The sequence below is a fragment of the Tauraco erythrolophus genome, chromosome 5, assembly GCF_009769465.1.
Source record: "Tauraco erythrolophus isolate bTauEry1 chromosome 5, bTauEry1.pri, whole genome shotgun sequence".
NCBI lineage: Eukaryota > Metazoa > Chordata > Aves > Musophagiformes > Musophagidae > Tauraco > Tauraco erythrolophus.
Window position 1 is genome coordinate 64,518,902 of NC_141469.1, and position 14,777 is coordinate 64,533,678.

The 14,777-nt window shown below is 39.6% G+C and overlaps 1 protein-coding gene across 3 annotated transcripts in view; it reads right to left on the reverse strand.

Moving 5' to 3' along the window:
• Positions 1 to 14,777, reverse strand: part of PALLD (palladin, cytoskeletal associated protein) — a 193,984-nt gene continuing 179,207 nt past the window's right edge. For all 3 annotated transcript variants that reach the window (XM_086611305.1, XM_086611304.1, XM_086611303.1), the window contains 7 exons: positions 13,663 to 13,812; positions 9,358 to 9,452; positions 4,328 to 4,460; positions 3,164 to 3,371; positions 2,286 to 2,451; positions 1,253 to 1,386; positions 1 to 243 (listed from right to left, as the gene is read on the reverse strand). In XM_086611305.1, coding sequence (XP_086467431.1) covers positions 71 to 243; positions 1,253 to 1,386; positions 2,286 to 2,451; positions 3,164 to 3,371; positions 4,328 to 4,460; positions 9,358 to 9,452; positions 13,663 to 13,812 — 1,059 coding nt within the window. In that variant the 3' untranslated portion in view covers positions 1 to 70. The remainder of the gene's footprint in view (positions 244 to 1,252; positions 1,387 to 2,285; positions 2,452 to 3,163; positions 3,372 to 4,327; positions 4,461 to 9,357; positions 9,453 to 13,662; positions 13,813 to 14,777) is intronic.

Here is a 14,777-nt window from a genome sequence, read left to right on the forward strand (position 1 = left end):
TGTCATTGGTCAAGGCAATGGCTTTCAGTGTTTCTGCTTTGAAAGAAAATGATGGAAGCGGCAGCCGGATCTACAGATCATCGCTCTCTACCAAGCCAGACTGCATTGCCAGGTGGACTGGATTTGCCTCAGGCTGGAAAGCTGCTTTGATGTCTAGTCCTTGGTCACAAAGTGCAGCATATCGGCTGGCTGAGGGCCGCACCTTCTTTGGCTTGGTTGTCTGAGGTGGTTGTTGCCACTGAGCTGTAGATTAAAAAGCAAAGGAAAAACATTAGCCATCCTGAGCTGTGCAGCAAAGCGTACCAGATGCACAGTCAGCCCCTTGTGAAGGAGATACTGATTTCTGAGCAGCAGAAAACCATTATATCAAAGGTAAGTTTGTTTCATTTCTTGCCGTTTGTTTTTTTTCCCCTCAGCATCTAGTTTCGCCTTGGAAAGTGGTTAAGTATAAACAATAGTGTCTGTGTTTGTTACTTTGCCTTTTTGGCATTGCTTTCTACTTCTCCTCGTGTCACTGAGAAGGGTGACAGCAAGGGGTTTGGTTCTGTGCGCTAATATGACAGTGACAGGCCTGTTCAGGGGTTGTTGCATGTAAAAGGAAATCATCTGGTTGCCATTGCCACCCCTTGGATGCTGAAGAATGCTGAGCCAAGTCTCTAATTCACAAGTCCCAACACCACACCAGAAACCATCCTTTATCATTCCAGTCTCTCCCCTTCCCCCATCCTTTATCATTCCAGTCTCTCCCCTTCCCCCCTCCCACCCCCCCTTAATTCTTGTTATGAGAAGACCGGTAAGAGATTTTGGTTTAAGAAAACATTCACTGTGTAAGGGGCTGCTTTGGAACAAACTGAGTAATTAAGCAGAAAGCCATAAAAACATCTACTGCACTTCTGGTAGCTGTCACAGGTGTATTACAGACTAAGGTACAAAAGAATACAAAAGGTTAGGGAAGTGCTAGCAGAGCAATAGTCATGATGATCCACAAAAAGAATGTAACCATGCCGTTATCTGTTGTTAATTAGCTATATTTAATATGCTAAGCAAAACCAGGAAGCGTGCATGCTTGTTTTGCTTTAGGTATCGGAAAGACGGTGAAATATACTTTGACAGAGCATTTGTTGTCTTGATGTGGACAAACTATAAACAAAAGAGAGAGAGACCAATGTAAACCATTCTGTGAATAAACTGAAATTTATAGAACTGGTGCTTTTGGGGGATTAATGTGATCATGAAAATTGAAGTCACTTACTATAAACATCCAACCTGGCTGTGCAAGACACAATCCCAGCCTCGTTCTTAGCTGACACAGTATACCAACCAGCATCCTCCTTTGTAGCTCCCTGAATAAGCAGGCAAATGTAGCCGTAGTTATCCTGGTGCATGCTAAACGAAAGAAAAGTAGACAATTGCTATTTAAACTGCAAACCAAAGTGGGCCATTTTTAAATGTAAACAGACCCAATCCTAGTTACAGATTAATTATAGTCCCCTTTTAATTAACATGGAACTTCCTCTGAAGTTAGCAAGTGGAAAATAAAACCTTGAGTATGCTTGACAATTTGGCAGTTGAACATCCTTTGTTGAAAACTAAGCAGCAAAAACGCATAAAGTAACTTCTCTTTCACAGTTACAGATGAAGACATCTGGAAATCTGATTTAAGTAGTAGGGATGCCAGAACTTACCCAGACTTTTGTGGGAAGGGATAAAAAAAGCTTGAGGATCAAGATACTGAAATACTTTTGGTTATTTAGAAGGACAGCAATAATTTATTCCAGTGTCGTATCAGTAACGAGTTCCTTTTCTTGCAATATATTATGAGTTTGCTTTTAAACATTCATACAAAATGTTACCAAATTTTGAAGACAAGTTTATAGAATATATATTAAAAAAAACCAACTTAGTTGCTTAACTACACAGCAGAGTTATGAACCAAAGTTTCTGCTGAGAAGCAGATAGCTTTACTTAGGAGCCTGGGTTTTCACCAGTAAACTTCTGTAAGTCTTGGCTTTAGAAGAGAAAAACTACTTCTCCACATGCTTAAAGTGCAAAGATAGTTGTTTAAGTCCAGGGCTGGAAAAGAGAACTAACATTTTAATTCTGGCTCAGCCACCAGGCTGGCTGCAAGTTTGAGTAAATGTGATAAATTATTACAATAACTGGTTAACATTTGTGAGCTGCTATTCACACAAAACATTCTTAAGACCTTGTAGGTTTTCAGTTGTGTTACAGGAGAAATTGTCATTGAAGTTACACATGGGCAGAGTATTCTAAGTCTGTCTAACCTCACTCGGTCAGTGTTGTATGTGAGTGACTCGTTCTCTTTCTTCCAAAATATCTGTGGAGACGGCTCCCCCGAGATTCGACACTCCAGTCGCACTGGGAATCCCTCAGTCACACCTGTGTTTTGTAGCTTCTCTATAAACACAGGTGCTTTGTGTGCTTCCTTAGCTGTGAAAATAAAGATTGAGGTCATGTTGACACTAGTGTATGAAAATGTAGCCTTTCTTTCAGCAATATGCTAAAAACCAGTAATGCAAAAATCTAAGAGGGAGGAAACTTAAGTGTTGTCTTCATTAACCACAAAGTCCAGTCCTGGTTCATCTGAAGAAAACAGTCACATCAGTGTTTTAACAGGGAAAAAGTGAGTGCTGATAGAACTGAGTGGTTTCCCCTTGCCTCCCCGAAAGAATTGAAATGTGGAGCATGAAGACCAGATAAACTGGCTGCACAGTGCTTGTTAAAGAGTGCTCCTTCATGCTCCATAAAAGGATGGGCTTTTAATAATAGAGGGAACTGCTCTGCCAGAAGGCTGGAATAGCATTAGGCTAATATGCTGTGAAACACACAAGTCCTCTCACACTGGCTACCTATTGGTAGATGTGGGTCTACACAAATTGCCATTAAAACCCCCATTCAAGTCAATAGTCGGGTTCGTGGCCTCAGCTGCCCTCTTACCTGTGTGCACAGAGGTTATTTGCTGGTCAACATGCCACAACTTAGCATGTATATATCCCCTGTAACTGTACTACAGTTCCGTTACTGCCACGTTTCCCTTTCTTACCCCCTACCCCTCAACCATCTCATTTGACAGCACTTAAATTTTCCTTTTTCATGTTATCCTTACAGTGCTCAGTGTGGAAGCTTAGCATGGAGGTGTTACCTGCAACAATGAGCTCCAGGCTGAAGGTATTTTCACCAGCTCGATTGCTGGCAATACACGTGTAGATTCCAGCATCTCTGGCTGTGACTGGTTCTATTATCAAGGAGTGCACACCGTTCTCACGCACCAACATTTTGTGGGAACTATCAGGACGAATTGGTCTTCCGTTAAGTTGCCAGCTTAAATCTGGAGTTGGTAATCCACTAACCTTAAGTGTAAACAGAATAGTGGGAAATGGTGTTAGCCATACGAAACACTGGAGGAGCCCTGACTTGTTACTTCAGAGGAGTTTTGTTTTGTTTGCTACTGCAGGTGCACCACAAGATTTACTGTCCTGAATTACACACAGTTACAGTCATTTACTTAGCTTTCTGGCCAACTCCCTGAATTCCATCCTGTCTTACGGGCGTGACTGAGAAAAAGATCAGTGTTTAGATATGCAGGAAGCTAAATAATAATACATTGCAAAACAAACGGCAGGGTGACACCTTTTGTCTTTTTTTATTGTTTGCTCTTCGTGTGGAATAAGAAGATACTCCATTCTAGATTAACTGATTGTGGGAAACTTGCAGACAAAAAGGTGCTCGCTGACTGATTATTGAACTCTCCGTTCGATTCCACTTAGGTGTGACCTGGTGACAGCACCGCCTGCACTAGTTAATGCTTGGTCTGTGTGAACAAATCTTGTACCTCTGAAAGCTGTGCCGTTTGCTGTGGGCACTGCTGGAAAACAAATAGCTTCTCCCAAATATATCAGCATAAAGTAAACAGAAGTGATCCAAGCCTTAATGAGTTCTGCTAGGCAAAGTAATAAATCAAGATTATATTGTTTGAAACTTTTAACAGAGGATCGAAACTCAAGTAGTAAAAGGACTTAAAATGGAGAAGCACACTGTCTTCATAATGTGTGTGCTGCTTCCCTCCACACCCCAGCATAGCTGAATTCTAAAAATCAGTTTACTCTGAGCTGTAAGATTTGCCTGCAGCACTTTCACTAGAGGGGAAGCAAACTTTTCTTGTCAACTTGCTCATAAGCAGTGAGATTAACCTTTGACAGTTGCTGAAACTGCCAATAGGTAAAATAGTTTTAAAAAGAAACTAACTTGTTTTTTGAGTCAGCTAAGGTTATAGAAAGGTTGCTGCTATCCTTTGCATGACACTTGCCTTGCAGTCCATTCTGCATAGTTTTCCTTCTTGAACAGTCAGGTCTCCAGGAGCCTGCAGAAAATGAGGCCGGAAGAATCGTTCCTGAATTGGTTCATTTTCATCACCACTGTCCCTTGATCGAGATCGTGGTCTTAAAATAATATGAAATAAAGGTGAATTATTTTTTTTCTCTGCTAAATCAGAAGAACCAAAATCATTTATATGACTGCTTTGAATTTTAAATCACTTCTTTGACCTATACCATAATCACTCCATATTTATGCACATACACTGGTAGCATTTGGCTCAGGGTGAGTTAATTATGACACTGTACTTATTAATTACTTTCATTTAATTCACATGTTGTGGCAAAATATGATTCAGAAAACAATCTTGCTACAGAATAATAATTTGTAATTGCTTGTAATAATCATTTATTTATTCATGATAATATTTTTGTTTAGAGCTGGTCTTTAAATCACGGAAATACAAATAAAAGAAGTCAGCGGGCCTTAGCGTATAGCTTCAGTTCCCCATTTCTCATGTCCTGTGTATTTAATCTCTTCAATGTTGCAGATTACACCAGAAAATGCATGTACTGCTCATTGGTTGTGTTTAACCTTTCAGAAAGTAACAGCAGCTAAAAGCTAACTCATCTCAGTTAGTTGAGAAGAGACTTCTCACATCAGACTTAACTTTTCATCTTATCGTGTTCTGCACTACTGAAGACCATACAGAAAAGTCTGTGGATATTTATTCCTCATTTAACAGTTTTTTTCTTTGAGATATTCATGGACGTTTTCAAAGCCACCAAATTGTGTCAAAACAATGAGAATTTCAGAAGAAAAACTTTGGTCGTTAAATTGTTCCTAGTAAAGGTACTGTAAAGAGTTTAATAAAAAAAATAAAAAGAAGGAAAAATAACTCCCGTCCCCAGAAACAGTATCAATATCTTTAAGTTTCCACAGTATCACTTAATCTGTTTTCAGCATTGGCTGTTCTTGCCTGTTAATTTAATCTATTGAATCTTTTTCTAAGTGGTTCCTCATTTAACTGTTTTTTTTTTTTTCCCCATCGAAATCAGCATTTCATTTGTTTGATGTAGTAATCAAAGAAACGTAATTAAAACAAAATTTTAGATCAGTTCTTGTCCTTGCCTCATCAGCTCCAATGGACTGCATTCTGGAGCCAGCTCCATCTTGTTGCAGTGGAGATGAGACATTCAAATATCCTCCTTGGTAACTTTTATCAGTATACATGGCTATATACTGCATTTTCTACTGCCCAGGGGCTTTTCTTTAGGTTAAAAGAATTCATAACAAAAAAAAAAGCTTAAAACTCCCAACAGTTAATGTTTGGAAAACAAGATGCCAGCTGCACACTGTATTCCACTGAGGTTAAGTTTAATTAGACTTGCTCGAATTTGGTTTCTTTTGTCCTCAGCTGTTGCCCTTCTCTCTATTATTGCTGTTTGAATTCTGACCAGTCATTACTTTTGCTACAATATTATCTGTCATAAATAGATAAATTTTGACTTTTTAATGATCATCACAGGCTTCCCACAGCTATAACTAAAGGCAAACGCATGCGTGTGTGTGTGTGTGCCTGCGTGCATAATCTAGCCCGCACTTCTTATTAGTGAAGGAATGGATATCGACTTGGGGAACACAGGCTGACATCTTTGCGCAACTAAAAGCTTCTGTAACGCTTCAGGTGCCTAAATCCGGGTCTTAAGCACTTACTTAAGTTTTTTTGCCACTTCCACACACCTAAAGCTACTTGAGCAGCTCCTGCCTTACAGCTCATGAGCAACACTAAGCTCTGGTTGGTGAGTTCCTAACCGTGTTTGCAGACACACCGAGTCGTATGCTTGCAGCTGGGAGGGAAGATGGATGGTAACGAAGAAAAACTCTACTCATATCTTTTGATAATTAGTTCTGCAAGACCAACTGTGATGGTACCTGGTCAATTAAGTGCTGCACAGTGCAAGCACAACCCATGCAAAGTCTGCCTTCATAGTATCTACATGCATCCTGTTTCGACGCATAAAAAGGCAGCACTGGTCAAAACTTGGGGGGGGCGGAATTTACACTAGATGAAATGGAAAATAAAAAGGTTAGGAGTTTGTGAGCAAAGCTGGTTTTTTTTTTTCCTGATAAGTTTTCATGATTCAAGAACATACTAAGTTTTCAAATTACACATCTGAAAGGAAACCTAAATCAGCATGCTGTTTGGTCTAGAGTCAGAAATAAATAATGCATTTCTTTTTACCTCTTTGTAAATTTACCTCTAAAACTGAAGACTACTTTTAAGCTTTTGCCTTGAAAGGTGAAACTTGGGTTATTTTACCTCTAAAACATTTTGTGGTTTTAAAGAAATAACGAAACGAGTAGAGCCAAGTACTTCAGATGTCTACGAACAACAAATTGCAGTAGACTGGAATACTCTTGGATTAGTTGTGGGTTCTTTACAGCTGTGATGTGGACATCAAATTGCAAAGATTAGTTTCAGCAATGCTGACTTCATGTGCTAAATGTGTCCAGGGGAGACTCCATGGGTTGGTGTGGTCCAGTGCACTAGGAATTTCAGTGAGCAAGAAGCTGGGCAAGGCTTTATGACTGACCATATGATAATGACCACTAATTTGGGATAAAGGAGATGATAAAATTAATCCTGTAATTGAGGGCAGGGGCAATAGGAATATTTATTTTTAAAATCTTCCTTAAATCTCATGCATTTTATGATGATTTATTTGGGGCTCTGGCTGTAGTGCACTGCAAGACATCTTAGGTGTGAACAACGTTGAGCACGATGTCATCTAAGGGATTGTGCCCAAGCTTTGTACACATCAGACAATTCAAAAGTTCCCTCCCCCAAAGTAATGCTAAGAGGTAATGTTTGCAAGCTAAGCAAATTCCAGAAAAATATACTAAAAATGAAATAACGACTACAAAGAGTGTTTTAAAATAGCTGTAACGTAATGAAGATGACAAAAAACAGTTCTACCACAACACATACTGTAAGAGATTAAAAATACTTCAGGAAAAAGCCTGTCAACAGTGTAACAAGTCAAAGTTCATTAAGCTAATAATTACACTTGGGGGAAAAAAAAAAAAAGGCTTTGTTGCTTATTTCTATAAGAAAAGCTTATAGAAATAATACTGCAATGCCGCAGCAGTATTACTTATCAAAAGTAAACAGCAATGTACGTGACAAATACTGTAGTATATGGAGGGGTACAGTATGGTGGGATGTTACATTAGCAAAGCCAGCGATGGGAGTCTGTCTTAGGAAGGCTTTACATGCTCCCATTTGATCAGTCTCAGGGAAAACTGGATGATGTGAGTAGTGGGAAATGTCACTGAACAGCAATAGTATTGTGCTGAATGCTTAGCAGAAACAGACTCTCCGTAAGGAAAGATAAGAGGATGGGCCCTTCACGTGTGATAATTTTACAGGAAATAAGAATCCCCAACAATTGCCCTAATTCTAATTGGACTGCTATATGGAAATCTCTTATTTATAATTCATTACTCTACTGGACACCCAACCAAAACAATGGTGGCTGCCTGAGTGCTTGTCTCAATTAGAAAATAAAACTTCAGCCATAACCAGCCTCAGATTTGGATTGCGCATGGAGAAATTGAAAAACGAGCGTCCCCCGTTATTACCCAAGGGTTCTGCCTGTCGCAGAAGGACCCACATTTCATCCTTCAGAAGGATGCAGAGGTGTCAGCTGCTCACTGCTCTTACCCAAGTGCATCTTCCTTTCTCCCATCCCCATTTTTAAAGATGTTTCCCGTTTCTCACCCTGTGCGCACGGACTAATTCAGTTGAAACCTGACTCTTCATGGCAGCTTTTCCCTGCAGGGATTAACAGAGACTCTTTGGTTTTGCCCATTATTTGTAGGTGTCAAGTGTCTTATTTACTGGACAGGCTACACCAAGCAGATCCAGCATTTTTGGGCTGTTCTCAAAACAGAGGGCAAGTTGGTAGGACGCCTCAGTGAGAGATGGTGGGAAATGCTTTCAGGACTGCAGGAAGCCAAATTTGTTCCATGCAAGAATAAGACCAGTAAGATCTTTTAAAGAACTAACGTCATGTCCTAATACTTTCTAGTTACCAGAGAAGAAAGGGAGCCTGTTCTGCACGCAGCAGTTCTACAGTACATACTACTACCACTGCCAGTTGTTACAAGAATAATTTCTTTATTGCACATTGGCTATGTAATTCCATCTATTCTGTAGATTACGATTGGACAGTACTGAGATTCTGTGGCCATTGTGACCATGAAGCAAAACACGTGCCTCACAGAAACCGGAACCGAAGCCCTCATGCTCCCTGGAAAACAGTTCTCTTTGGGTAACCAAAACGATTTTTTTTTTTTGTGTCATCTAAAGCTGTCTAAGCCTTGCTAAGTAGCCTCATAAATGCTCTGGGTAATGAAAAAAAAAAGTATTTGCAGGGAAAATTCCCTTATATGGTCCAACAACATAAACCAAAGCTTCATATGTGAATAATTGTAAACTCACCAAAGATAAGTTTAATACTTTATTTCTGACTCATAATTCCTTATAAGAACCTGAACTGAAATCACTGAAATACTAAAATATTTCTAATGTAAATCTGATAAACTTCTTCGGCATGCAGTTATTTCTGCTGTTTCTTTAAAGGAATACTTAACAAAAGCTGCAGAAAGTACAGGTTCCTGGTAGAGCCCTAGTCAAGTGAGATGTTTTAAAAAATTTAAGTGACAGGGTCCTTCCCAACAGCTGATAGTGTAATTTGAGATCAGGAGTAATTAGTGAATATCACAAAGAAAGGAGGAGGAGGCAGGCAAAATTAAAGATACTTAAAAGTAATATCATTTCAGAGGTTGCTTATACTTCAGAGTATGCAAGCTTTGCAGAAATTTTTAGACAGCAGAGGTCCTGTTTCTTCCTGAATGCCATGCTTTTAACTTCTTACTTCACATTCTTTATCTTACCATAATAATTTTGCAAAACACATATTACTAAAAGAAAGAAAAAAAAAAAGCATCAAGTACCTTCTTATATGAGGCTGACCAGAAGGTGACCAAGGACTGCGGCCTCTTTGATTTACAGCTTGAACCATCAGCCTGCCCGTGCAACTTATTCTGCCCTGTTATGACGATGGAGAGGAGGAACATTAGAAGATTTAAAGCATGTAATACATGTAATATTAATGAATGTTCAACATGATCTCTTCTATTTTTTTGCCCTCCTGTTACAGAGTCTGTAATACAATCTCTTCTTTCACAAAGGCATTGAAAAACATTTGTCAAAACCTTCTGATATTGAACTATTTTATCAGCTTCCAATCTAACACAGAATAGACAGGAATAATGGTGACTAGAACACAGTTATGGTTAAAATGTTCTGCCTGGAAGATTTTCTTCTAAAAAAAGATTGTTAGTAGCCCTGGCAATTAAGTCCTTGAAACAGTCTATCAACTACGTTATTGATGCGGGTGGGAGGTTTCTCTGTGCATGGCAAGTGGACAAAAAGACGAGACAATTAGTTCAAGATCTTGAAAGTGGCACTTGGTGGCACAGAGCTGCTGCCCCCAGAGCGGATTGATCTGGTGGGGCCACAGCTCAAAAAGAAAAACCCCACAAATGTAAAAACCAAATGAACTGTACTAATACATAAAGGGTCCTCTCTGAAGAGTGAGCCTGGATTGGGAGTAGGAAGCACACTGAAATACACAACTGCACTGGTGGACGTTGGAGATAGATCATTCAGTGAATGATAAACAAAACATGGGCTGTGTTGTATTTCATCCCCTTCTTTGTTTTATTTTTTTTTTCTTTTTTTTTTTTTTTTTTACAAGACAGATTGTCCACCGCAAGTACCAGTGGTAACAAATCTGGGATGAGAATGCCTGAAGCCAGAACTGCAACTGCTGACATCCAGGGCTCTGTGGAATTCCCCGTGTAAGGGGTAAAAGCCTCTGCTGGTATTAATAAATGTACACAATAGATACAAATATAAAAGCTATGTATAAAATAATACTGTAGTAAAAGCTCGTATACTTCGATATAACAGTAATGATTTTAATAACTTTTCAAAAATGGTAGTTTTAAATAGCTCTTTTGATAAACGTATAGGAGATGTACATCTGTCCCTGCCCCCTGGACTGGTAGCAGTAAGGCAACATCCACATTAGCTTTGCAGTGTATTTTGGTTCTAAGCTGTGAGCTCCACGCTCAAGTCTGCCATCATAAAAGTGACAAATATTTTTGTCACAGTAATTCGAGGGTTGCAAATAGCTGTTCATTAACAACTGGCCAAAGCCCATTGAAAAACAATTTCACTGGGGTCACATGCAGCCTTCAAATGGCAATGACCTTCATGTTACTGCTGGACTGTTAGAAACGAAGTCTCTGTGTCCCACTTGTATTCCCATGACCTGTTTACCACACAAGAAAAATACTTGCGTTAAAATAAGCCATTGTGCATGACCTGCAGCAATTTCTTAGGCAAAAACTTGGTTTTGTGTTACAAGACCATTAAAAACATCTGGAACAAATAAATTTCTCTTTTAGGTGCCACTGCATAATAATCTTTTTCTGGCAGGTGAGTAGTTCACACATTTTGGGATAATTTCTGCCTATCTTAATACATGAAGGTATCACAAATGGAAACACAGTGGCTACTAAGGAAGTTGGGTAGGGAAGAACAGGCAGAAAGCCAAAGATTTGGAAAAGTAATGGGATGAATGGGAAAGAAGTGATGAGGGGGAAGTAATTAATGAGAAGATGTTGTAGAAAATAAGGGAAATCCAGACTGAGGACTGTGGGTGCATAGTGCAAAGAAGTGCAGAGACTGGGATAAAAGGAAAGGAGGTGAAGGTAAGGGCTCGACTTGAGCTCATACAACTGATGGAAAGAGCTCAGTTAAGGGACGTAACCTGTAACTAAAGCCCTGACACTGGCATGGGTTTGTGTTTGTCTGGGCCTGGGGTGAGTGTGCTCTGGATTAAGTTATGTGGCAAATTTTACTGCAAAGCCCAGAGGTGCCTTAGAACCTCAGTTCCAGCATGTTGTGCTTTGCATGGCAGGCAATGGTGCTGTGTTAACTACCGCAGACCATTTCCGAGGTGTGTCAACAAATCTCTTGACATACATAAATCCTGTAATATTAATCCACATCGTTAGACGTCATAAACTGGCAGAGCTTTAATGAACTGAATCCTTTGCTCTACTAACATCAATTTCTATCAACTAAGATGATGCCTTTTTGCTTTGTAGCTTGCTGGTTCCAATAGCAATGAGCAAAACACAGCAACAGCCTAGCAAATATCCACCAGTCCATCAGAATTGTGATGGAGGCTCCCTTGTATTTACGTTTTTTCGCTTTTCTTAAGGAAAGGTTGCCAGATTTGCCTGAGTTTGTGATAGCTTTGAGATGTGGACAACTTTCCATTAGAATTGAGGAGGCTATGCCAAAATTATTTCCACTCAGGATGATTTAAAAGAATTGGAATCCAGATCTTTGAGTGTGAAGGGCTAGTACATTAACTCATAGCCCTTCTTTGCCTCCATTGTACTGTTAAACGCATAGTAAAAGCAAGCAAATAGTGGAAGAGATAAGTAGGTTTGCTTGGGAATTACACTGGGAAGAAAGAATAGAATGGGCCTGGTGAAACAGATGTTTTGTTTAGGGGAGCCAGAGGAGGATGCTTCTGGTTCTTCTCCAAAGAGAAGGAAAAAGCACAGACATAGAATTTTATCATTTACTAAAACTGCTTTTTCAATCCCTGAACTAGAAACAATACAAAACCAGCTCATTTTAGTGCATCTAAAAACCCACTAATGAACCAGTGTCATCAATGACCAGAGCTGATAACCTGGGGCACTGCTGTGTCGTCGATGAGCATTATCCAGAATAACAAATGCTAAAAAGTAGGCTCTGAATATTCAGGGGCAGGGTATGGTGCCCAGACACAAAGGCTCTAAGATTTTGGATCATGCAGTAGTAACACTACATAGGGAAACTCTGTACATGCACTAACACAACACTGACAGGAAGATGAACAGGATTTGCTTCCTGCCTTGAGCATGTATGTATGTATTTATCATTTTTAAACCTGCTGTGAATTTCCACAATTTAAACGGTACCAAGTGTTATAACACAATGGTTATCTATGTATAAACTTTCTCATCTTGAAGAATGTCCTTAGCCTGATGCTATTTCTTTTTTATTTCTTTTTTTCTGTTATCTGTATATGCAGAAATAATGTTTAAACTGTCTAGATTTAAGCAGTGCAATTTGTAAAATCTAGCCTAAAACTGCTACTCGTGTGTTGGCTGTGTGTCCAATCCCATACATTCCCAAGCACACTGCAATATGAGCAGGACTGACAAAGAGCAAGGCAAAAATGGCAGTGTCATGCTAAGTAACCTAGCAACATTCACAACAGAGCACAACACTCCTGCTTAGATTAAACTCGGTCTCAGTGATACAGTTTGTTATTTTACAGTGTGATTCTACTTGCAGCCTTGGTCTTGGCAAGATATTGGTGCTACAGAAGAAAATAATTCGTTACATCCCTGAAGTTATGTTACTGCCTTGGTTTCTCACGTGCAAATCTTTCCCCTCGATCTGCTATGCTGTAGAAAAAGCGGGCTGAAAAAGTTACTTCAGTCGCGTGCGTGAACTGTAAGTTTAGCTAAGTCCAACGCACCAGCGGGTTTCTGCTGTGTGCCTCAGCTCTCGTATTGGCCCTGTGAAGAACAAATAATATCACAATACCAGTAACACACTGTGTTTCAAAAAAACACTGTTTAAGACTTTGGGATCGACACAGGAGCCCTCTTGCCTACAAAGTAAGTGCTAGAATTTTTTGCCTTACAGAACTGCAATCACTGCCTACTGCAAACGTGTTGAGGTGTGATATACTCCTACTCATTTCAAAAAGTTGGCCTCAGTCAGTGAGTAGTGTCAACGGGAGAAAAATGAAATCGCTGGATTGGGTTACTTCTGTTGGTAAACTGGATTTTTTTCTCCCTTTAGAGTATGTATGCTATCCATGCTCAGGATACTGAGATGTTATCAGCTGAAACAAATGGTGGAAGGCTGATTGAAAAACAACACTCCCTCCCCTCTGAAACCTCAAACCATAGGAAAAAAACTGCTGTTGAGTTGCTAATCTCTTGGAGATAGAAAGGTCCCACCCTATTGATGCAAGATGAAAACAGAAATCTAACTTACATACTTTATGGTGACTTCATCATTTAATTAAATCATGCATACGTAAGATGAGATGATATTTTTCTGAAGATTTATGTCCAGAAGCATGTTTGCTCTGGAGCCAAACCTTCATTTACCTGTGGGTTAGCAGCCATAATAGTGTAATTCCCATCATCATCCAGGGTGGAGGCGGCAGTATGCAGTGAGCAAGTTCCATCAGGTTCTCTTTGAATTCGGTAGTGATCATTTCGTTTAGAAATTTGCTTCCCATCTTTAAACCAATAAATCTGCAGGGAAAAACAAGGCACGGGTGGAGAAGAGGTGGGTGTTTATTGTCATCATTTCTCAATCGATAGCACTAACGCATCTCAGCTGCTGAAAACCTCTCTGGTAAGCGCTAAAAGAAAACCGGTTTGATCAACTAGTAAAAGTGCCGAACCACACTCGATGAACCACTTTCACTAAAAGACAACTCACAGATTAGCAGTCCTTCAAAGAGAAAGACGGGAGCATAAACATCTACTGAAGAAATTTACAGGTACTTAAGGGCTGTACCCATCCCAAGGACAGAACAGCAGCTGAACATTTCCAGAACTGACAATAAATTTCCTTACAAAGAAAAGTTCTATTTTAGAGAAGATTAGTAATTTTAAGTTTTTACTTCACTTAAATCTGAAGAAGTTGCAGAAAAAACTTAAGAATGCTATTGCTCTCTTTTCAGAAAATAAAAATATAAGGCAATCATAGGAATCCTTAATTCAATGATGAATAAAATAGAAGTAATGATCTCACTGTTGAAACACCAGTTTTGTCTCATATCCAATACACTGACTGGACTGGACCAAAAAGCCAGAAGGGGATTCAGCCGCTCGTGCTGGCAACGAGCTGTTTGGTAATCGAACAGGCCAGCTCCGTATAACGGCCTGACTGAAACCAACAGTGTCACCCCGACGTGACAGACATCTGCAGAAACGGACAGCTTCACGAAGGAAGAGGAAATACTTCAAAGCGAGCCAGCACATAGACAGCCTTCGCTAATTGTGCGCCATCACCCGTGCAGTTCCAAGCTGTACAGAACAGTTACATTACCAATCAAACAGAGGTCTTTTCCATTACTTTTGATACATAATTTTATTCTCTGGCTGACCCAAGTTCTACTTTCAGTCAGCCAAAAAAATGATGTATGCAGAATAATATCTTACAGTAATCCATAAATTACACAAAAAACATGTATGTGTTTTTAATGCCTCAA